This window comes from Protomyctophum parallelum (assembly GCF_964188405.1).
Source record: "Protomyctophum parallelum genome assembly, chromosome: 17".
NCBI lineage: Eukaryota > Metazoa > Chordata > Actinopteri > Myctophiformes > Myctophidae > Protomyctophum > Protomyctophum parallelum.
In genome coordinates, this window is record NC_139719.1 from 14,313,511 (window position 1) to 14,337,960 (window position 24,450).

At 42.8% G+C, this 24,450-nt stretch overlaps 1 protein-coding gene across 1 annotated transcript in view; it reads right to left on the reverse strand.

Annotated features, from left to right (window-relative positions):
• Positions 1–10,255: 10,255 nt before the first annotated feature.
• Positions 10,256–24,450, reverse strand: part of pald1a (phosphatase domain containing paladin 1a) — a 92,547-nt gene continuing 78,352 nt past the window's right edge. Inside the window, 1 exon segment of the mRNA XM_083787918.1 lies at positions 10,256–14,665. Coding sequence (XP_083644044.1) covers positions 14,486–14,665 — 180 coding nt within the window. The 3' untranslated portion in view covers positions 10,256–14,485.

Here is a 24,450-nt window from a genome sequence, read left to right on the forward strand (position 1 = left end):
AGCCTACGCCTACGTAAAGTTTGCCTATACTTTGTTTGGACTTTTTGCCTGCTTTTGCTTTTTTGTTGTGCTCTGGGCTGGAAATAAATCTTTTGTTTTTTAACTTTGAACGTGCCTCTGTGTTTGAGTCTGCAATTGGGTTCACCTAGACTTTCATACTTAACACCGAGGTAGGCTACTTTATAGTTTATACATAAACTATGGGTCCCCTCCCAGTGGGACGTGCCTTGAGGACCTCCCTAGGGAGACGCTCAAGAGGCATCCTAACCAGATGCCCAAACCACCTATAAGCTGTCTCCTTTCCAAGCGAAGAAGCAGCGACTCTACTCAGAGTCTCTCTCGCGTGACTGAACTTCTCACCCTATCTAGCCATCTAAAGGAGTTAAGCTTTTGGGCTGCTTGGCTGTAGTACTGTAGATCAACTTGTCTGTCGGGCAGAAACGTCATATTTTATGTCCAAAAAACGGTTACTTCAGGATTCTAATTAAAAAATATCAAAAGTAGCAGAGCTACAAGCTTGTTGATCTTCTACTTTTATTTTGCTGCTTCTGTCTGACGTTGTAGTGTGATCAAGTAGGACATTCATTTACAAAAAGAACAAAACACAAAAGGTTAGAATATGGAGATAAAAGTCTCTGCCCGACAGCAACCAAATTAATAAATTAATGTCTAGGGCAATGGTTCTTTAAAGTGGGGTCCAGGGAACCTTGGTTTCCTTGAGGGGGGTTCCAAATGGACTCTTAAAGGTTTATAACTCTGAGAGAGTATAAAAGGACCCTTACAGGTCTATAACTCTGAGGGCTGTATTTTGCGTGACTTAAGTACCAGGTCTTATTACCTATACTTGAGTAAACTAAAGACCTGGAGGCGTGATCAATGCCATTTGGCTATTCTGAGTGGCCAAAGAGCATTGATCACGCCTCCAGGTCTTTAGTTTACTCAAGTTAGGTAATAAGACCTGGTACTTAAGACACGCAAAATACAGCCCTGAGAGCGTATAAATAACTTTGAGCAAAAAGGTATTTGGACCAGTGGTTCTTTAAAAGGTGGGGAACACACTCGCCCCATGCATTTTCGCTCACACTCAGCAGTTCTTGTATTCTTGTATTTGTTTTACTGAGGTGAAGTTAACCCTAAGTCTAAGGTTCGGCATATAGTTTTATTGATCTTAAGTTTAGGAATAACTTAAGGTTAGGTTTACCCATAGTTGAACTGAAGTTACGGTCAGGAATAAGATTAGATAAAGGCATAGATTTACTGAGGTTACTTTTACGAATACTGAGGTCGTCGGATATGACACGGGCGATGCATGTGTATTGGGGGTGCACCTTCTTCTATTCCTTAAAGGTCTTAGTTGGTTCTTAGTGGTTCCATTTGCATTCTCTTCGAGGTATGGGAGTCCTTGAAAATTAAAACATTTGAGAACCAGTCCAAGACTGAGATTATTATTGTCTCCACACACATTTCCTTCAAACAGTTTGTGTGTGTGTGTGTGTGTGTGTGTGTGTGTGTGTGTGTGTGTGTGTGTGTCTGGGCTGAGTGGGCTCAGACTATGAGGACCTCCCCCATTGCCTAGAGATGCTCTCAGTCTCTGAAGGATAATCATCTCCATGCTCCTTAGAACGGACGGTCAGCGGCGCTGCGTTAGAGCAGGTGTGGGTTTTTATGCATTCATCGCCCACGGGCATCACGCAGCAACGGGGAAGACTTGACTGCCATCCAAGGCCCTGCATTAATAAGCAATGGAAACTAACCACAGCATTAAGAGATGAAAACCATTAACTGCCTTGTAAGAAGTTTTTATGCACTTTTTTCCGTCCACGGCGTAAAAGACCCATGAGAGAGAGAGAGAGGGTTTTTCATTTTGTAGTATGTCCAAAAGGCCTGGGTGACATTCCACAATACAGCATAGTATTCAATTAGATGCCTTGTTTTTTCCCCCCTTCTAAAATGAATAGCCGCAGTCACAGGCTGTGGTTTAGGTCTGCACGCACGCACGCACGCACGCACGCACGCACGCACGCACGCACGCACGCACACACACACACACACACACACACACACACACACACACACACACACACACACACACACACACACACACACACACACACACACACACACACACACACACACACACACACACACACACACACACACACACACACACACACACACATTATTTTCTTCTGTTGCATGCTGCCTGCGAGCTCTCTCTCACTTGCCCTGCACAGTGTACACTTATTTAGAGGCATAAGTATGTACAGTACACACTGACTCTGCCCTGTGTTTATTGGTATTAGGCTGCATGTGCTCGCACATAATTATGCAGTGGTGGGAAAAGTACTCACATTTCTGACTTGAGTAAAAGTAGCCTATTATATCAATACTGCAATGTAGAAATACTCTGTTTAGAAGTAAAAGTCTGGAATTCTACATTTTTAGTTGAATTGTGAGTTTGTAGATCGGCTATTTTCAGCAAAGGCATTAGGTGTAGAGGGGGGGGGGGAGAGCACACCATGTGCAGCAGCACCTCAAATATAATCACAAACGGTAAAGAGAGAGCATGGTGTTGTGCTATGAAAATGTGCTCTCAAACCACGCACACACACACACACACGCAGGCACGCATGCGCGCGCGCACACACCCCGAAGGAAGTAATGGAAAAAAGATATCCTGCAGTACTTTGATCATATCATTACATTCCACTCTGCAGTATCTGTTGATATTTCTGTGCAGATAAAGTGCAGCACTTGAGGCCTCAAAGCGAGATGATTGCAATACAGCCTATATCACTTTACCAATTTCAACAACATGAGACTGCATGAGACTGCCAACGAAGAAAAGCCCTCAAGTGGATTTCCAACAAAGAGCAGAAAATATAGGTAGACACAGCAGTTAAGTCCCAGAATGTGTGAGAATGTCTAGTTGCAAAAAAAACTACTTTCTGGCCTTGACAGCCCATACAACCAAACAGAAAAGTCCTACTTGATTGTGTTAAACAACGTTAAACTCACCAACATTACAGCTGTACGGAAAGCTTGAATTATCCTCTTTCTATGTGTTTCATAAAACATGCACCATAGACATGTTATGAGTTACTTATTCTTGTCAAGAAATTCTGTGCAGGTGATTATTTTCAAGTGTCAGTATTTGGAAGCACTCGTTTTCAATATCACAACATCCTGCTGCCTCCTGCATTATGTGCAATTTAGAAACAAGTGGTACACCTGGACCGTTGAGTGATTTTCAACGAGCGCTTCCAAACTCCAATTCTAGATGAGGGGGCGTGTCTCAGTTGAGAACCACTGCTCTCTGCCATGCTCAAGGTTCAAGGTTCAAGGTTCAAGGTTGTCTTTATTTGTCTCCCTTGGGAGAAATTTGTCTTGGAGACAGAGTCACAGCTGCATACAAATAACAGACACGTTCACATACGAAAAGGAAAAACACCATGAAACACCCACATACACAAAACAGAGATATTGCACACATTCCCTTGATAAAGTGCAACTAGTCAAAAAGGTGCTTTTGGCAATCCCTGAATCTCTGAGTCAGTAAAGTGCATTCGGCAATCTCTGATTGAGCATTTTGATTGACAGGGGAACAAAAGAGTGTTTAAATCTATTATACACACACCGTGGAGTTCTATACCTCCTACCGGATGCTGTGAGTCAGAGGTGGGCAACTTTGAAGATTACATGGAGAGGGTCACTATAGGCTCATTACATTATACTGTTGTAGCAAAAATAGCAGATGTACAATGTTCAAAACGTGTCACACTGTGACGTGTTTGGAGCTTGTAGATCTGCTATTTTTTAATTGAAATCCTGAATTATATTTTTGCTATTTTTGAATTGGAATCCTGAAAAGTACTAAATGTTTTATTACATTTCAAATGCCTTTCAAATGCCTTTAATTATAGGTACTAGTCCTTACCCGTTGTGAGATATTTGCCCCGTGAAGGGTACTGCGCCCGGGTGCGTTTGTAATTGACTAATAAATAAATTAATAATCATTAATGTGTCAAATCGAAAATCGTTACGCCCTCCATATTCATATGGTCAATGCCTGTGTGAAAAGTGGGAGTGATTGGTGCAGGCATTAAGGAGTTACGGCACTGTTTCTGACAGACACACACACGGACACACGGACACACACTCAGACATTGTTAGAATTATAGTATGATGATGATGTTTACTATATGTACTGAATACAAATACATTGGAAATAAAAAAAAGACAATAACATTTTAATATTACTCATTAAGCTACTAATTTAGAAGTAAGTAATTAAAGCAGGTCATGTTTGCCATGTTTGGAATTATAACAGCTGAAATCAACAATAAATATATCAGTATTCTGATATTAACCTGCAGGCCACATTAAGTGATGGTGGGGGCCGCATGTGGCCCCCGGGCCGCCAGTTGCCCATGCAATGCATGCATGATGAGAGTTCTTCAGTGCATGCTGTAATATGGGTAGTGCATGCTGTAATATGGGTAGTGCATGCTGTAATATGGGCTGTAGTCATGCCAGCAACAATTTATTGTAACAAGAGTATTTCTATTTTGTGGTACTGCTGCTTTTAAGTAGTGAAATGTGAGTACATCTTCCACTACTGCTGGTTAAGTGGGAGCATACCTCGCCAAATTAACCCATTTTAGGCCTGACGTCGAAATTAAAAAAACGTTCGCTCTGAAAGAATATTATATATTCAAAGATTTGTGCCACATTTTCACGATTGTTCAAAAATAGCAGACCTACGTACAAGCTCATAGCGCGCCATTCCTGCCCATAATGGGTTTTAACAAGCCAGTGACGTGGAGTGATGAAAGAAGTACTCTCAAGTACTATCAATACCCTATTGTAGAAATAGTCACAAGTACAAGTTAAATAATCCAAATTTACATGAGAAAAAGTACAATCAAATTGCCATCAAATTTAAAGTACCAACGGGTAAAAGTACTCATTTCGTAATCGTTTTTCAAATGTTTTACAAAATCTGTTGAAAATAGCAGATCTACAAAGTAACTAGTAAGTAAAGTCAAATACATGTAGTGTAGTAAAAGTACAATATTTGCCTCTGAGATGTAGTGGAGTAGAAGTAAAAGTATTGGAAATTGGAAATACTCAAGTAAAGTAAAAGTACCTAAAAATTGTACTTACTGTAAGTACAATACTTAGTTACTTTCCACCACTGCGAAGCGCTGCGAGCTTGTAGGTCGGCTATTTTCTAAATATATCGAAAATAAATTGGGACTCATTTTGGAATCTTGTGTGTTCCTAGCACTTGCAAGAATATTTTCTGCCACAAACACGTACATATCAATCTGGGGGTTTCCTTGACATGAAAAAAAGTTTGAGAAGCAAAAGCACAGTTTAACCCATTTAGGACTGAGACCAGATTCTACAAAATTTAGGTTTCCTGAAAAACCTATGTTTCTATGTCAGTGTTTCTCAAACTATTTCATGTCATATTTCATATTTGGCCGCCGACCCCCATCTGAAAATATGTTGTTCCAGGGACCCCCAAGAAGCGTTAAAAACGTTCACTCTTTTCACGATTTTTCAATAGCTAAAGTATAACATAATGCTTCATAGCCAAGCCATGATCGAGGCCCATAGGGGCAGGAGCCAACTCCTGTTTCTGCAGCGTGAGGCAGCTTGGTGTACAAGTAGGCTACTGTACACCCCCTGGACATGACGCTAGTATGTCCCAGGGAGTATAGGGACCTATGTCCTCCCCAGGGCAGGGAGGTCATAGGTCCCATTTTTACAGTCTTTGGTATGACCCGGCCGGGGATCGAACCTCATACTCCCAGTCTCGGGGTGGACAAGGCCACTGAGCTGGTTATAGAAGCACTGTTTATAATTGATCAAATCCCTGGTGATGAGGGGTTCAGGTTCTGGAGGCATGCAGGCACACTCCTCCAGCAGCGGGGTCGGTAACACTGCCTTCATCCATACAAGGAGGAATCAAAGAGAAGTACGGGGAGGGGGAAGAGTACCTCTCTCTCATCTCCAGAGGGAAGCTTTTCACATGAAGTTCATTACATCCCCTTGGAGCCGCTTACCTTCCTCAATGCGGCCCTTTGTCCAGCGCGGTAATCTCGGGATCCCTCAGAACTGCTAGCTTGAGTTACACGTTGGAGTGTATCTGAATGAGTCTGGAAGGCATTTCAAAGGCGAGGGGGGTGGAGAGGGGGGGAGGCGGCCTCCATATCATCCAACCATGGGTCTTCATGTCCTGGGCTTATCTTGACCCCAGAGTCAAGTTGGCCACATATTGCAACTGAAGAGCCCCCCCCCCCCCCCAACACACACACACACACACACACACACACACACACACACACACACACACACACACACACACACACACACACACACACACACACACACACACACACACACACACACACACACACACACACACACACACACACACACCCCTCCTGCCACCACCATTCCCCCATCCATATCCCAATGTTGTTTTTACAGATTCCTCTGAGCTGATCAGAGTTAAAGCCTCACTTACCCACACTCAGTAAGTACGTAGCAGATATATGCGTGGTGAGCTTGTAGATCTGCTGTTATTAAGGCATGAGAAATTATTCAGAGACAATTGTCTTGCATGATTATTGATTACACCTGAGTATATATAGGTGTCATCCTCTGGGCCGACCAACCTTCCAGGCACTGGACCCGGGATGGATAAATGACTTTGCCAGACTGGTGGACGGTAACATGTCATCGTTCCTTAAACCAGAAACCGAACCCCAACCTCAGTCTCAACCGGCCACGTAGGTCGCTAACCCTAACCTCAGTCTTAACAGGCCACGTAGGTCGCTAACCCTAACCTCAGTCTTAACCGGCCACGTAGGTCGCTAACCCTAACCTCAGTCTTAACAGGCCACGTAGGTCGCTAACCCTAACCTCAGTTTTGACTCTTAACCGGCCATGCAGGTCGCTAACCCTAACCTCAGTCTTAACCTGCCACATAGGTCGCTAACCCTAACCTCAGTCTTAACCTGCCACGTAGGTCGCTAACCCTAACCTCAGTCTTAACCGGCCACGTAGATATATAACCCTAACCTCACTCTTAACCTGCCACGTAGGTCGCTAACCCTAACCTCAGTCTTAACCGGCCACGGTTACTCCTCCGAGGCGACCGGACATTTTTGACCAAGACAAAAACACGTCAAACTGTCATTTAATAAAAAACTCGAACCACTTGGGGTTCATTTGCAATAATCCAGGATAGACCGCGCGGCGTGATAAAATCCTTTACAACTTCCGCACTCCTCAGATAAGCCCTGCTCTGCACTTACAAGATGGGAAATGATCTGGGATATCAGCCTTTCAAAGAAGCCTTCGGAAGCTTCACTGATGTGCCGGCCAGTACCTTTCAGGAGGCCATAATCCTCTCATAGTCATCCATTATTGTAAGGAGTAGTGACCATGGTCCATCTCTTTTTTCTCTCTCTCTTCTTCATTTAGGCTTTACTTCTCAACATCAAAAGCCATTGCAGATTTGTCTTTTGATCTGCGTAAGCTCTTTATTACTGTATATGGACCGTGTTTCAAGTCATACAATGCTTCATCTATGTTCTGTTTAAAGTATGCCGCCCCGACGTTGATAACCCGGCCGCAGCTTTGGATATTGGCCAGTGGTTGAAGAAGTAGCCAGATATTTTTTCTTTTTACTTTAAGTAAAAGTAGCAATGCCACAATTGTTACAAAGTAGAATGCCCATATTCAATTATTTGAGTAAAAGTATGCATTGTCGAATTTAAAGTACCTGTACTCAAATGTTTAAAAATGTTGTAAGAAAGCAGCCAATCTACAAGCTCACGACGCGTTGCATCGCGAGTCCGTGACACGCTGTGAGCGTGTAGATTTGCTATTTTTGAATAGTAAAACAAAGCATAAAACAGGGCATGCTTTAATATAATCATCCAAGTCTGAAAAGTAGTAGACTATTTGCTTCTGAGAAGCATAAAGTGTATATACTGTATATAAAAAAGGAAATGATGAAAGTACCTGAAAGGGTGAAAGTACCTCAAAATTGTACTTAAGTAGGCTACAGTACTTAAGTAAATATACTTAGTTACCTTCTGCCACTGGATGTTGGCATTGGCAGCAGGCAGAGAGAGAGAGAGAGAGAGCGGGCCGGATGTGTGATTGGATGCTTAGCCATGCGTTTCTGGAGCGATGAAGACGATGCCATAATAACCAGGAAGGAAGGAGGAAGAAGAGGGAGGAAGAGACAATTATTTGGCCGCCTGTTATCAGAGGCAGAAACCCGAGCGGGGCAGTGTGTGCACCTCAACCATGCTGACAATGTGTGTGTGGTCAGAAAGCCCCTTCCTTAGCAGAAATATTAGAAATATGAGCTTACTGTACTTCAGGGGCTATGAAGCCAAGGCCAGAACCTACGTACGCAGATGCTTAGAGCCACTTCTTGAACCCTGCAAGCGGCATCCGTTATTATTACTCTGGAGAAAACGTTCACAGAAAATAGCAGATCTACAAGCTCACAACACATTGCGCTGTGATATGTCGTCAGCTTGTAGTTCGGTTATTTTCTTTCATTGTAATTTTTTTGATGATGAGATATTAGTGTAGATTTTAGTGGGGGGGGAGGCGGTCCAAGTCGGATCGGTTTTATTAAGTCCAAAGCTACCATCAGTGAGTTATAGCCTACATACCAGACAGTGGCCTTGTGGTTAGAGTGTCAAAAAAAGACTGTAAAAATGGGACCCAATGACCTCCCCGCTTTGCACTCTGCCACTCAGCATCAATGGGTTGGATTGGGGGTCAAATCAACTAATGATTCCCGAGCACGGCGCACGCTGCGGCTCACGGCTCCAAGAGTCAAATGCGGAGAACAAATTTCACAGCGGTAACGTGTGTGACTAATTGTACGACTTTGACTTTACCCGTGTCCACACACCAGAGACCACCGGCTATATCTTGCGCGAGCCCCTTATGATTATCCCAAACTTATTTGCATTTTTTGAAAAACATTTTAACATATTTCAAATAGCGATCTACAAGCTCACAACGTGCCGATGTACAGTAGATAGACGGTTATTTGAATTATTTTTCAAGATAGTAAAATATTGCAAATACGTTTAGGGATAAAGGGTAAGGTGCAGGCGCGCACCCAAGATGGGGACACACATCTCTACTGCAATATCTCTCAGTTTATAGGCCCACGACAACCCACCTCATCTCCTAACCTAACTATAACCGCAAGCACGGGAGCAGAGTCCGACATGCGGACGGATGTCGGACTAATGCCCTGTCTGAATTACATGCGGTCCCCATATGGGGAGATATCTCCCAGCTTATTGGCCCATGGGGAGATATCTCCCAGCTTATTGGCCCATGGGGAGATATCTCCCAGCTTGGCCCATGGGGAGATATCTTCCAGCTTATTGGCCCATGGGGAGATATCTCCCAGCTTGGCCCATGGGGAGATATTGCGCTTAATGAGCTACCGGCAGCGCGACTCGTTAACCAGTAAAGGCCCCGATTCCACCTAAATAACATTGGCTCTAGAACTGGGTCCGTTCTAAGATTCTTGGAACCTTGCACAGAACCGGTGGCCAGTTTTTTGTTTCAGTTCCGGACCAACTTTTAGGGTTCTGAACAGATTCATAACCGAAGTCCCTAGTGGAATAGTAAGAGAGTGGCGACACGCTTTGATCTCGCCGCAAAGCGGGTGCCTATGGGCTATAGTTCCAAACATTGGAACTATCCCATTGAGATAGAATGAGCACTTCCACATTCCATTGTTAGAATGGGAGTCAACGCTATAGTGTCAACACTCTCTTACTAGATTACTCTGCCTAAATCTAAACTTAACCTCAGTCTTAACCGGCCAACGTAAGTTCCCTAGCCTTATATCATCAGTTTCACGATGTTTTCGCTTCTGCGGCAGTAATTTAACTTCTGTGTTTCCTAATCGCATTGAATCGTCTTGATAAGTAAACCAGTTTGATAACATTCAAAGCAGGAGGTCTGTGACAGCTTACAAATGGAACTAAATGGACCCTTACAGTACAAGTCTGTGACTCTGACAGCTTACAAATGGATTTTGTATACTGTAAGAGTTAAGGGACATCCTTGAAATTCTACAGCTTGAGAACCACTGTACCAACCTGCTTGACACAATAGCGTATACATTTCTCAATGGAAGAGACCACCTCAAACCACTGCACATATGTGCTTTCATTCACATACAGAATTGGTTAAAACATTTTATTCATCAAAATAAGTTACAGATTGAAGATTAAAATCTATTTGCATGATTTATTCATCCTGAAAACAGTGGGGAAAAGTGGCACAAAGAGGCGTGGAATACAGAAAGGTAATTCCCCAGTAGGCTATATCTGAAATTAAGAATTTATATAAAAAGAAAAGGAAGAAAGAAAGAAAACATTAAGCACTACGATATTAACATGTCCTGATATGGAATCATCGCTGCGTGTCTCTAATGTACATGATGCACTTTTGATTATTTTACATCCTCCAGTCATGTATACTGAAGATTTGTGAAATTGAAAAAAATGGAATAACAAGCATTAGGTTATGTTAGTTCAAAATGAAATGTGTTTCAGCCAAGTCTTAACGGGAGGACAGATATTGTTTCAATATTGGCAACAGAGGAAGTCGAGGCACATTATGTAAAGTCCCGTTTTAACCACTAAAGCCCTATTTTACACTTAGGATGGTGGTGAAGGCCTATGTAATGTAATGCATAAAAGACATCTACACACATCTTAGAGAAAATCCCAAACAAGAACACATTGCTGTCCTTGCAAACTGCGGTACATTTACTGCCTAATATAAGCCCCGTCATACAACCGAACCGAAAACCGAAAATAATAATAGATCTATAAGCTCACAGCACGTAGTAGCTGTGATGATGACGTGGGCTTTCGTGTGGAAGTATACATCAGAAAATTAAAGGCCTACTCAAGTTTCAGGTCATATAAGGTGCCCACCGAAAAGTAAAGGAAAAGTACCACACATAGCTAATCTACAAGCTCACAAAGGGTTGCAGATTTGTTTAGTTTTTTTAAGTGAAAGCGGTAAAATGGGGTAATGTAGGTAATGAAAAGAATGAACCAAGAGCCTTTGACTAAATAACACTGACTGGATGCACTGGAAAACAAGTTGGTTTCAAGCCGGTAAAGAAAGAAAAACAGGTGTGCTTCCTCTGGAAACTGCCCTTGGTTAAGGCAGTGGGTACTCAGCTTTGAAAATAACGTAAATAACTCATAAACCAACTAAGTGGAAAAAGCAGCACTCCAAAATAAAAGATGCAAGAGACTGGCTCAGATGCAATTTCTCACTTTTATTTGAGAACGCCGACGCGTTTCAGCCTTTTTACACCTTTTTAGTCTGCTCTGAAGGTGGTTATACATGAGAAATTGCATCTGAGCCAGTCTTGCATCTTTTATTTTGGGGTGCCGCTTTTTCCACTTAGTTCTTTTTTACCCATTTGCTGACAAAAAGCAACCATTTTGGACATGCAAGGTTTCCACGCGACAATGCGCTTCAGCAGGGAATCCAGAATGCTCGCCTTAGAACAAGCTCGCCCTCGTTTCTTTAGAAATTAGTTTAGGGTTAATTAGTTTTACTGGGGTTAAGTGTAGGAATAGGTTTTGTCACCGTTTACTGAGGTTAAGGTTAGGTTGAACTATTTTAACATAGTTAACTGAGGTTACGCTTAGGAACACCAGGCTGAGCAGTCCTGCCGGAACTATACACCCGGGGTGACTGTGTTTACTGTTTTGAGGCGAGATTTTATAGTATTCAGCAGCACTGAAAAGAAAATAACATCAATGCCGGCTTTCATTGGAGGGCAAAGCCTTCATAACTTATATTGTCCTCAACAACGACTCACACAAGTACAACATTTTCCCCATTCCATAAATGTCGGCAGACAGAACCACACACAGCATAAAGTCACAGGCCGGCGCATTCTTACCACTCTGGAAGTTAAATCATTTTTACGGTGTGTGGACACTGAGGGCCTGTAATTATCCATCATCAATTTCATACCGACGTAATACTTTGTTCCTAGAAGTTACAGTAAAGCTATTTAGCTGGCTCTGCTTTTTCCAAGCCGTACATTTTACAGTCCTGTGCAGACGTATAATTGGGGAGTCCTGTGCTGTGTTGTGCTGTGCTGTGCTGCCGCGGGGGCCTGATGATGTTGTTAAAACCGCCGGATGAATCCACTAGATTCACATAATTCAAGATACAAATTTTTCATATTTACCGTTTATTTTACCACTAGTGGAATGCACTTAAATGAAGCAGGACAATGCAGGCGGAAATGTACAGCATGTGATCATTCCTTCACACAAAAGCCATTGAACAGTGGCTACTCACACGTTTTAATTTCAAAGGCCTCCAGAACTCAGAGTACACGGTGGAACCGTTTCCATGTTCTCAGAGTTTCCGTATTGCAAGGGTCCATTTGGAACCCCCTAAAGTTCCCAGAAGATCCCCGGGACTGCACCTTGAGAACCACTGCCATCGATGATGAATATCACCCCAGTTAGTTATTTTGCTAATTTATTTTATCTCGCTTTTCTATTTTACAAGGCCATTGAAGGGCAGTCTTAAGGACAATTTAGCATAATTTGAACATGAATCCCATTGTTCTGTGGTGAGTTCTTGTACTGTATATAGTGTAGGGAAAAGAAATACAAATCTACAAGCTCGAACTGCACATCTCTGAAAAGCGATCTCGTGCATCTGCCTTGATGACGGCAGACTGCTGGGCGAGCGCTGGCGCTTTGGCATGGGAGGGTGGGCAGATCAACATATGGAAAGAATTATGTACTGGCCAAAGTGGCCATATATGGAGCGTGTCTTTGCGTGTACAGGATTTGATGGGGTCAGATCAACATATGGAATGTCAGAACAGGTCAGCTCCATATATGGAGATCTGAGGGTGGCAGCGGGGACTGTTGAGTGTACAGGGTTTGATGAGTTCAGATATGGAATGAATTCTGTATTGGCCATATATGGAGCGTGTAACAAGGTGTGACTGACGGACTGACTGAAAGGTTTTCAGGTTCAAAATGGGAGTTCCTTCAACATGGCAGCAAAGCTTTTAAGAATGACTCAACAGCAATTGCATGTCAGGGGCACTTTTAGCAAAAAAAAGAAGTAGAAAAGAAAACCTGTTAAATCACACAACTGTGAGCAGCAGTCGTTGGCAGCCACTTTAAGAACAAAAGGACGGGACTTAAGAAAGAAATAACAGGTACAGGGGACACGAAGCGAGCAATTCCAAAATACAGAAAATTGTTGGCTTTGAGTTGACAGAGACGGACCAACTGGTGTTTACAGTTAAAAAACGGTCATAATAATAACATTTTGTCTGCATATCTGGTCATGTGAGAGGTCGTTTCAAGTTGTGGCCTCAAATTGACCTTTCAGAATGAAGAAGAGTGTGAGACAGCTGCATTGAAACTGTTTCTCTGGTAAAGCGGCGACATAAATAGTATTAGTTCACTGACCTTGCACAATGAACATTGTTTTATGCTATTAAAACTTTAAAAAGGCCCCTTGGGCTAAAACCAAAATAAAATAAAATAAAATAAAATAAAATAAAATAAAATAAAATAAAATAAACAGTTAACATCGGGAGTCAGTCCGAAAAAAGGTAAAAAGAAAAAGTAGCATCACAAACAATCTGTGAGATCTGCTGACACACAGTCTGCAGGCACATATACAAAGCGTAATACAATTATTAGTACGTTTGTGTCGTTTTCAAAGAAAACAACCGGCCGGACTACACAACCTCAGTGTTCATTCTATCCACCCGTAACTCAGAGAGCAACCAAGCGGACCCCCGCTTTGCGCACTCTCTCTCCGTTACACAAACCACTTTACTGTAAACCCCAAGCATTCGTATTGTGGGGAAAAGCTCTCCCCAACATATAAGACAATATAAAATACACTAGCATGGAGCCCTGTGGGACTCAACCATAACGGGGGGGTTGTTAAGTGGTTAAACCTCGGGATGGAGGATCTTACTGCGGTTTTGGCAAAGTTCACAGTGATCCTTTCTTTCTTTGTCTCTTTTTTCTCGTCTTTTCTCTCTCTGAAAAAAATTTAGCAATAGTCGGCTAAAAAATGTGTTATAACTGGTCTAAAAATGAGCGTTGTTTTAGCGGTCTAAGCTTAGTTTAGATGTTGATTAGCACTTTTTCAAACGTGTACATATAGACCATCTATATTATATAGATGTTGAAACGACGACGTTTCAACGTCTAATCTAATCCTAGACTGCTAAAAAAAACTTTCATTTTTAAACCATTCATAAACCATGGTTAGACGGCCATTTAGACGTATCTTAGACGTCCAATAGCTTGAAAAATGCTCAGTGGGAGATGAACTCTCCTCCGTCCCGTCGTCTTTTCTCTCTCTCTCTCTCGTCCCGTCCCACCTCTCAGAGGAACTCTCCGCGGAAGGGAAGCGACGAGGCGGCGCTCTGCTGCGGCCAGCGGCAGCGCAGGCGAGCCAGCGGCAGCTCCCTGGGCAGGCGAGCCAGCGGCAGGTCCCTGGGGTTGTCGAACTCGGAGAAAAACAGCTGGTTGAGGATGTCATAAACCCCGGCTCTGGCAGCCACCTAGGAGCCATGCAGCCCAAAGAAAGAAGAAGAGAAAGAATCGCACAGGGAAATGTTAATGGACAAAAAATAAGGCAAACGGTGAACGAACGAACGAACGCATGCACACACACACACGCACGCACCGGTCGCCCCCTGTGGACTGTCGCCCACTGAACCGCAAAAGCCCTGAGTGTTCATACATTAAGACCTGTAACGCATCCGTGTCACCTTAGCTTTTAACCACTTTAACCCGTTATTAAAAAAAAAAATATTGAAAAATAGCAGATATACGAGTTCATCGTGTGCTGCGTGAGCTTGTTAGATCTGCCATTGAAAAACGCGTGCAAATCTTTGATTATATCATCTTTCAAAGCAAACGTTTTTAAACTCAAATCTTTGCTTCCTGCTGGAACTAAATATTTTGAGATTGGTGGTCAGCCGCCAAATACATTATCATTTTGGAGGTCCTCGATATGAATACGTTTGACGAACCACTGATATAAAAACATAGGTTGTATTTTTCCCAGAAAACTGTCAGCATTTAGAAGACATTTGTAGAATCGGGTCTCCTTTAGGAGTTTAAGTGGAGGTGGATTTTACTGGGTGGAAAAACTACATCCTAATGTGTTTTTCTTTCTTTCTTTTTCTCTTCTTAGTAGTCTATTATAATGTCATGGCTGTCGGGCAGAAACCTCATCTCCATTTGAACTTTGAGTTTCCTTTTGTTTGTTTGTTTTTCTTCCGTAAATGAATGCCCTACTTCAGTGGTTTTCAACCAATGGTCCGGGGACCACCACCAGTGGTCCTTGAGGGGGTTCCAGGTGGTCCCCAGCAAAATTATCTTTAACTCTTGAGAGCGTCAAATGAAACCAAATGGATCCGTAAGGGTCTCAAGAGTTAAACTATTGTTAAACATCTGCATTAGCCTACTGTACTTAATTTACAAGAAGTCTAAACAATTAAGAGAATGTAGAATAATTATTATATTGATCAACGTTTAACAAAATATTCTTTACTTTTGGGTCTGCGAGGCTAAATATCATGAAAAAGGTTGAAAACCAGTGCCCTACTTGATCCTTACAGCATCACACAAAAGCATTGTACAAAAATAGCAGATATAGGCATACTGTCAATCACACACACACGCACACACACACACACACACACACACACACACACACACACACACACACACACACAAGTGTCGAGATGCTGCGGCCATGTATTCACTCCATTATCCCCCCCACTCCATCCCCCCAGTGTCTTAGTCATTACTGTATGAGCCAGGGTGAAAAGTTGGCTTATTTGTCTGGAGAATTTGTCTGAGACAGAGAGAGAGAGAGAGGGGGGGGGGGGGGGGGGGGGTGCGGGGGGAGTGAAGTGTTGGTATAGCGTTACTAGGTCAAGCTGACTCATGGCCATAGCCATGTCCGAAGGAGAGAAGAAAAAGAAAAGAGTGATGGGAAACGCCATGGAGGACTAAAGACATGTTGGCTAATATAAAGGCAGGACAATACAGTCATCTCTACATCCCACCACCACAAAAACACTGAATAAACACCACGTTAAAGCTGCCACAGCTTGTCCAGTTTACTCGGCCGGCTGTTTTTGTCAAAAAAACCCTCCCACCCTCCCATTAACTCTGAGAACGTATACAAATGGACCCATAAAGGTTCCATGTGTACGCTGTCAGACCTGTTAAGGGTCCATTTGGTTCCATTTGTACGCTCTCATAGTTACAGACCTGTAAGGGCACATGTGGTTACCCATTTGGTTCCATTTGTACGCTCTCAGAGTTACAGACCTGTAAGGTCCACTTGGAAGCCGCCTCTCACACAAGGAACCCTGGGGGGTTCTTGGACCACCCTCTTAAATCAATCTGATCTCTGCCTAAAATTGGACGTAAAAAAAAACTCCACCACAGAACAGGTAGATCCAGGAGGAAGTAGCAGACATTCAGACGAGAAGTGGAAAGAACCGAGATATGTTTTATGTTTTACTTCAGGGGGTAAACCAGGATATAGGCCTATATACAACAGTTAATCAAAGACAGTAATATGAATGTAATTGATTATATCGTCTCTCTTGGGTAGAAATCTCATACGTTTTTCAAAATAATTGTGGCACTCCATCTTTAAGTATACCTAGTTTTCACCTTTGCTTCACCCACCTGAACTTAAAGGGACACTTCACCCTTTTTGCAAAAAAATATATGTTAATGACGTTTAGAAGCTTTAGATCACTTTCCTGGGGGTATTTATGTGTGCAATATGTGGTTTTAGTTATTTTAGATTGTAGCAGTGAGCCTGTTGTCTCTGATGTCATGGACACTGGTCTCACTACCTTCCTGGACTACAATTCCCATAATTCTTTGGTGCACTGCTCCTCCTTGCGGATAGGGGGAGAGCTGTCTTACTGAGACAACATGTAGTCCAGGAAGGAAGTGAGCCCAGTGTCCATGACATCAGAGACAACAGGCTCACTGCTACAATCTAAAATATCTAAAACCACATATTACATACATAAAGCCCCCCAGGAAAGTGTTCTAAAGCTTCTAAACGTCATTAACATATATTTTTTTGCAAAAAGGGTGAAGTGTCCCTTTAAGCCTCGACCACAGCTGTCTGATAATGGAGGAGGGGTTAGGGTTATGATGACACAAAAGTGGTGTATTTTCTATTGGGCCTTTTGACTCAAAGGCTTTCAGCTTTCAGGAAGAAACCAAACATACACAGGGAAGACATATTTGAATATGATAACCACTGTCCACACCTGGGGGTCTATTAGAGTAATGTTAACTCCATAGAAACAGAGTACGAAAGTACAAAAATGAGTACCGGTACCTCATCTTTAAACATTTTATGGAAATGTGTAACAGCAGCACTGCTCTGGGGGTTATTCTGAGAATGTTGCTATTGGGTTTTGTCATGTGAAACATGCTGAGGAAGAACTTAATGGAACAATGGCAGGAATAATAGTATAAAAATATGTCTTATTTATACTGTCTCTAAGCGCTGATTATAGCTTCTTTGGCCAACACTGGCCGGGCGCAAAACCACCAGAAACAAAAACCACAGACCGGAGAATCGGAGCGGCAGACGCGGTATTGCAGTCGCTGTATTGCACTGTTGTGACAAAAAGAGAGCCGAGCCAGAAGGCAAAGCTCTCTGTCTACCGAGCAACTTTTGTTCCTACTCTCACCTATGGTCATGAAATGTGGGGTCATGACCGAAAGAATAAGGTTGTGGATACAAGCGACCGAAATGAGTTTTCTCAGACGGGTGGCTAGCATTTTTTGAGATATAGGGTGAGAAGTTCAGTCACGCAATGAGAGACTCGGAGTAGAGTCGCTGCTTCCTCGCTCGGAAAGGAGCCAGCTCAGGTGGTTTGGGCATCTGGTAAGGATGCCTCTCGTCTCCCAGTGGGACGGTATGGGCTATAGCCCATGTTCAAAAATGATGAAAAACGAGGTTACACAAAAACGATGGGCTATAACCCATGTTTATTTATTTTTCATTTTTTTCAAATCCTCAAAAATGATGAAAAACGGCGTGCTATAGTATGCCGTACGCGGCGTACGGTATGGGCTATAGCCCATGTTCAAAAATGATGAAAAACGAGGTTAATTTTTTTTTCAAAAATTCAAAAAACGATGGGCTATAACCCATGTTTTTTTTTGTTTTTTTTTTCTTTTTTAAATCCTCAATCCCCACTGGGAGGAGACCCCCAGGCAGACGAGATGAGATGAGAGCCTCCCCCTGGCCAGCCGGGACGCCTGATGGAGGGGAAAGGAACTGGTTGGAATAACGTGCTCCTTCCACGCGCTACGTCCAACCAGGGAAACTCCCCCCTGTCAGGTGTAAAGGAGCAACTTGGACACTCAAGCATGAAGGAAGCATGAGTTAAGTCCGTTGCTCTCCCTAGGTTGGCGGAGGGTGTGTAGAGCCCAGGATCACATCACAGGATGATTGACACAGGGGTGAAAAATGGGTTTCAAAATCGTGGGACAAAAAATATAAATTAAAAAAAAAAAGAGATGAGAGGATGAGAAGGAGGGATTATATCTCCAAAATGGCTTTGGATTGCCTCGGGATCCTCCAGAATGAAGTTACTAATGTTGCTTTGGAGAGGGAAGTCTGGAGTGTGCCAGTGTGGTCAATGCAAGTACACACTCCCTGACCATGCAACATGTCATGTTTACAATAGAGATCGTGTATCCCTAAAATACATATTGTTGGTAGGGGTGCAACAGTTAATCAAAGTAATATGAATTTAATTGATTATATCGTCTCTCTTGGGTAGAAATCTCATGTTATTCAGGATTCAAAAAAATAATAGCAAAAGTAGCAGATCGACCTAGTGTTTCGACCTTTCGCTGTAGTATGTTTTAGAAGGGAATTAATTTAAAAAATAAGGTTTCTGCATGCCCGACAGCAACGAGATAATATTATAATTATTAACCTTTTGGGCATGTCGTTAATCTTGTTATACTGTAGGTGAAAAGTAAAATAAATAAAAAATAAACTTAACCATAACGCTCAAGTGGTTAATTAATTGGGAAAAAAAGAAGTTCAATACGAAAATCTGCACTTCTCGTTCATTCAGAGGATTCAGAAAATAACACTAAAGATGACTGTACGGTACATTTCTGTCCAATGTGCAAATGTTTTTTTTGTTTTATCTGTGTAAAATCTTCCATACAGCATAGCGCCAACCTAGCTGTTGTAGGAGGTGTTTGCTGGGAAAAGCGCGTGTGTGTGTGGGTGTGTGCAAACTGTGCATGCGTGCGTGCGTGTGTGTGTGTGTGTGTGTGTGTGTGTGGGCGCAGCGGAAGCATTAGTCAGTACATCGGACTCCCCGGGGAATATCTGGTTTTGTGGCGTTTAAGTAGAGCACTTAACCTGAATCATCTCTTCCATCACCCGGCTGGATCACACGTATTAGGAGGACGCGTGGGAAAACGCTTAAGTTACGATTATAGTAGTGGTGGAAGAGGTACTATACTCAAATGATAATTCTTTTTTTAAAGAAAAAATATACAGTATATATTTTCTTTACTTCTACCAGGATTTGGACCTGGTTTCCGGCGTGCTCATCATAATAAATGTAGCCTAATCTTGATCAAATGGGGGGGTCATATGAACGTGGTCACGAAAAGTTTGAAAAATATAGGCCTCATAGGACAGTGCAAGGAGGGTTGTGTGTGTGTGTGTGTGTGTGTGTGTGTGTGTGTGTGTGTGGGGCAGGGGGTCCCTGCAACGAGAGGGGGCTGGTGGTTCCCATGCACAGTCAGGCTGCTATCTCACATACCATCCAGCTCCCGTACATAAAGCACACAGGCAGCGCTGCAGCGGGACGGACGCGACGGGACAGGGAGGCCTCTGTTGGCCCACATCAAAACAGCTGGAGTGACTGATAGGGTACCTCTCCTCCAGGCATCCCTGGTATGCACTGTACACAAGTCTGGCCATTGTATCGTCCGCCGCGTTCCGTGTTTTTTTTTCTCTCTTTAAACTCGCAAAACGTTGCATTTCCAAAATTCACGTACGTTTACCTCCCTCCCTCTGATGTTTGTCCCACACCCCGACTCTGATCTCCCACCCCCCCCCCCCCCCCCAAACGAGGCAATGTAGGCTAATGACTGGCAGGGACAATATTTGTTTGGGTGTATGCACGAGTCAGTACGACTTACAATATGTGCTCTGTCGCCGCTAAAATGACATTTTTTTGGCTTTTTGTTTTTTTTGGTGAACACGTGCAACGGCATTGCGCGGGGGCCAATTAGACGTAGGCGTTTTCAGCGCATTCGTGGCGGCGTTTGCTAAAAGCAGCGGCGCCGTGCTGTGCGTTGCACAAGAGCACTTTGTGCGCAAGAAAAGGCAAATCTACGATCTAAGGCAGTGGTTGCCCAAACTTTGTAGCTCGAGACCAAAAAGAGACTTTTTATGTCCAACGTATTGTAATAGGCAATGTACAAGGTCGCAGCGTGATGCTACATGATGCGTTGGGAGCTTGTACTGCAGATCGGCCATTTTGGATCCGGGGCATAGGAATTATACACACAGGGTGCCATTTTGAAGATCCGTTTTACAATGGGGTAATACATAAATTGCCCTCGCTCTGCGCACAATGGTATTATGAAAGGCATATTGGCCCGTGTTGAACGCACACACATATAGCATACAGCGTTCCTGAATATTTTAGCATTGTGGGAGTGTCCATATGTTAATTAATTTCGCTTTGCGCAATTTGCTATTAAGCCCCTTGACCTAAAAACACTCAGCGCATAACGATTAGACGTGGGTCTGACCACCTCATAAACGCAAAAAGCACTGTTTGATTTTACACTTGAGCGGCTCTGGGAGGCTGCTGGAGTGTTGCCATGTCTGTTTATTATAAGCGGCTTCTTTTTCTGTAAAGTTGCTTGTAAATATTGGTAGTTGTAGCCTACTAGTTGTGGTTGCTTTTCTTGTTTCTAAAGTGGTTATTTGGGCTTTCCTCCTAATGTTGTTTAAACCAGTGATCCTCACACAGCACATTCCCATGTCAAGGATCCCCAGATGAATGCATTTGCCCAACTAAGGACGGCTAATCCAAAAATGTAATACATTTTTTCCAAGATTACTTTTGAAAATAGCAGATCTATACCAGCTCACAATGCATCACATTCATTCATTAAAACTATTAACTCTGACTGCAGGGGGATATATATAATGATCATTATAACAATGTGCAAGAACATATTTAAAAAGAAGGAAGAACTTTATATTTGTGGACAATCAAAATATGTTTTTTTATTTTAATGTGGTGTCATTAAAATTAATCTGGATATGGCAGACTCACCATCTAGAAAATAAAAACATGGCACTTCATTTAAAATAGGTAACAGACCCCTGTTATATGAGCTTATTTTTATAGACCTATTTACTTGTTTCTATGAGACATGGCAACAGCCTCTTTTTGCGTCTTTTTTTTGTAAAATGTTGAGATTAGAAACGGCCATAATTCTTTCATTTCTCAACCTTAAAAATAAATAAAAACATCTCCATAATCCGTGGGAAGTTTGCTTTCATGCTGTATCACAACCGATTCAAGTCTTCTTCAATAAAATGCTAAGAGCAAAGACCATATACCATCGGGGCCACAGGCACAGCATTAAGCAGCAGCATTCAACTCATTCCTTCATCATGACTTGAATGAAATAAAATATAATAAACGTTATTTTACTGGTGTTTTTCAATAGAAACAAATTATTTTGAGGCATAAAGGTGACAGCATGCAGTGCAATAGGAATAATTAACCCAAATGTGACAAAGTCATGTCATGTCTTCTATGGTGCCAGCCTGAAGAAATGTAATACCACGATCCCCAAAGTGAGCATTCCGTATGTGACATCAGCTGACTGGTAAAGAGAATAGTACGGACATGTTGATTGGGTACGTCTCAAACACTCCTTAAACACACCCATGACTAATTCAAGGCCGTTTTGCGCAATCCATGGGGTGTCGAAAGCGCTTCTTAACATGCCCAAAATTGCAATATGACATACCACACGCCCCCAGCTCATAAAACTGTAATATGATTAGTAATATTATTTGAACTGCTTAATGGAGCCCACATTGTTCATTTGTATAATAGCACAGTTCAACAACAAGGCTAAATGTTAAGCATTGAAACGCATCATTAAAGGATATTTGAATTTAGGAAAAAAGGAAGGGAAAATAAGTACACCTATACTGTATCTCAGGACACAGAGCAAATATGAAGGCATTTGAATACAGTAAAGCAAAATCATCAGAAATGAAACAGAAAAATAAAGAGTAAAAATATCGTGAAGCAGAATACATGTAAGGCAGCGGCAAACGGTTATTATTATTTTATTTTTTTAAGCTGTGTTTTGGAAAAACTGAAAGTTGTAGCAGACTTTCAGTTTGCACCAGATATGTGGTGCAGAAAAACTGAACGTTGCTTCTTCTCTCCAAGTTTAGTTCCGACAGAAAGCAGACTTTTCCCAGTCGCCCCGAGAGGTCTGGATGGTTCATGATATCGGACAAAGATCGGAAACGCGTTTTGGCCTTAAATTCAACCACTCAACCGACGTGGTAGTATTTTGAAATCTAATCTTCGACATACAGTAAGCAGTGAAAAGAAAAACTGAAGTGGCGTGCTCCACCTTTTTGGTTATCATTCAGGACTTGAGCACAAAAAGCAATGAGCTGACGTCGACAGACAGACAGATGGGCAGGCGGGCGGGCGGACAGGCAGGCAGGCAGGCAGACACAGTAGCACAGTAGCCGTGTGCTTTCCCCTCTAATGCACTACTAATGGAGATGATGACCCGCCTTGAGCCCTGCCCCTAATGATCGAGCCACGCTCACTCAGTGGTGTGTGTGTGTGTGTGTGTGTGCGCGCGTGCATAATGATTATGACTGGCCTGGGGGTGGGGGTGGGCTGTATGCTAGAGATCTACTGCAACGCGTCCAATACATGGATCTCTACACCAGAGTTTACATAGTACGTGGTGCATGCATAAACTTTCTTTAATGATTATATCTGGTTTCAGTATTCATTCATGACATATTTTCTCTATATTATTAAGTTTATTTTTGCAGTCAGTTTGTATTGGTGGTGGGGAGGGGGGCATTTCCGGGGGTCTCCAGCCTGAAGGGTTGAGAACCCCTGCTCTAGAGAGGAGGAGGGCAGTACAATCCATACAGCAGTGGTCAGAAACTAAACTAAGTACTGTACTGTCTGTACATTTACTCAAATATACAAGTTTCAGCTTCAGTCCGTTTTTCAGTTCTCAATCTATGGGACCAACGGTAAAGCACGTAAAGGGCCACAACATTTTATAACTGTCCACTCGGTATCGGTAGAAAACATTTGTTCACTGCATCTGATGACACACTAGCAGGCTACACACTAGTAGGCTACACACTAGTAGGCTACACACTAGTAGGCTACACACTAGTAGGCTACACACTAGTAGGCTACACACTAGTAGGCTACACACTAGTAGGCTACACACTAGTAGGCTACACACTAGTAGGCTACACACTAGTAGGCTACACACTAGTAGGCTACACACTAGTAGGCTACACACTAGTAGGCTACACACTACACTAGTAGGCTGCACTGGGGCTAAAGCTCCCTCTGCACTGTTAACTCTGAGTCTGTGTGCGTGTGTGCATGCGGAGGAGGAGGCGCATTTGTGTGTGTGTGCGCAGTGTGTGTGTGTTTGTGTGCGCAGTGTGTGTGTGTTTGTGCACACGCTCGCACGATGCAATGACTGAACAAAGCGTGGGGATAGTTAGTTAGGCAGACAAAGTAACAGAATCAAACCACTTGGCAAAGTGTTCCAACTAACAGCTATGTGTGTCTGTCCGTCCCTGCATGTATGCCCGTCCGTCTGAGTACGGACAGGTGCAATACCCCTGGGCGCCGATACTGTTGTACGGCTTGGCCGGCCATGTGCACGCACGCACGAACAAACGCACAAACGAACACACGCACAAATTAATCAGTTGAAAAATGACTTCCCCAGACTTGGAAATGTCAGCCAGCCTGGAAGCAAATAGGTGACAAGGGATGTGTCAATTTCAATTAAAAGTTTCTGCCAAAGGCCAGAACTAAAGGCATCATCATGGGAATACATACACTAAGAAGGGCAAAACACTGATTAGAACAGCACTCGCTCCTTCAGGTGTCCAGACTGACATTTCTTTCTTTTTTCTTGGTGGCAGCAACTGGAACATAATTGTGTTCACACAAACAACTTGCTAAGGCCACGCAACGGCATAATA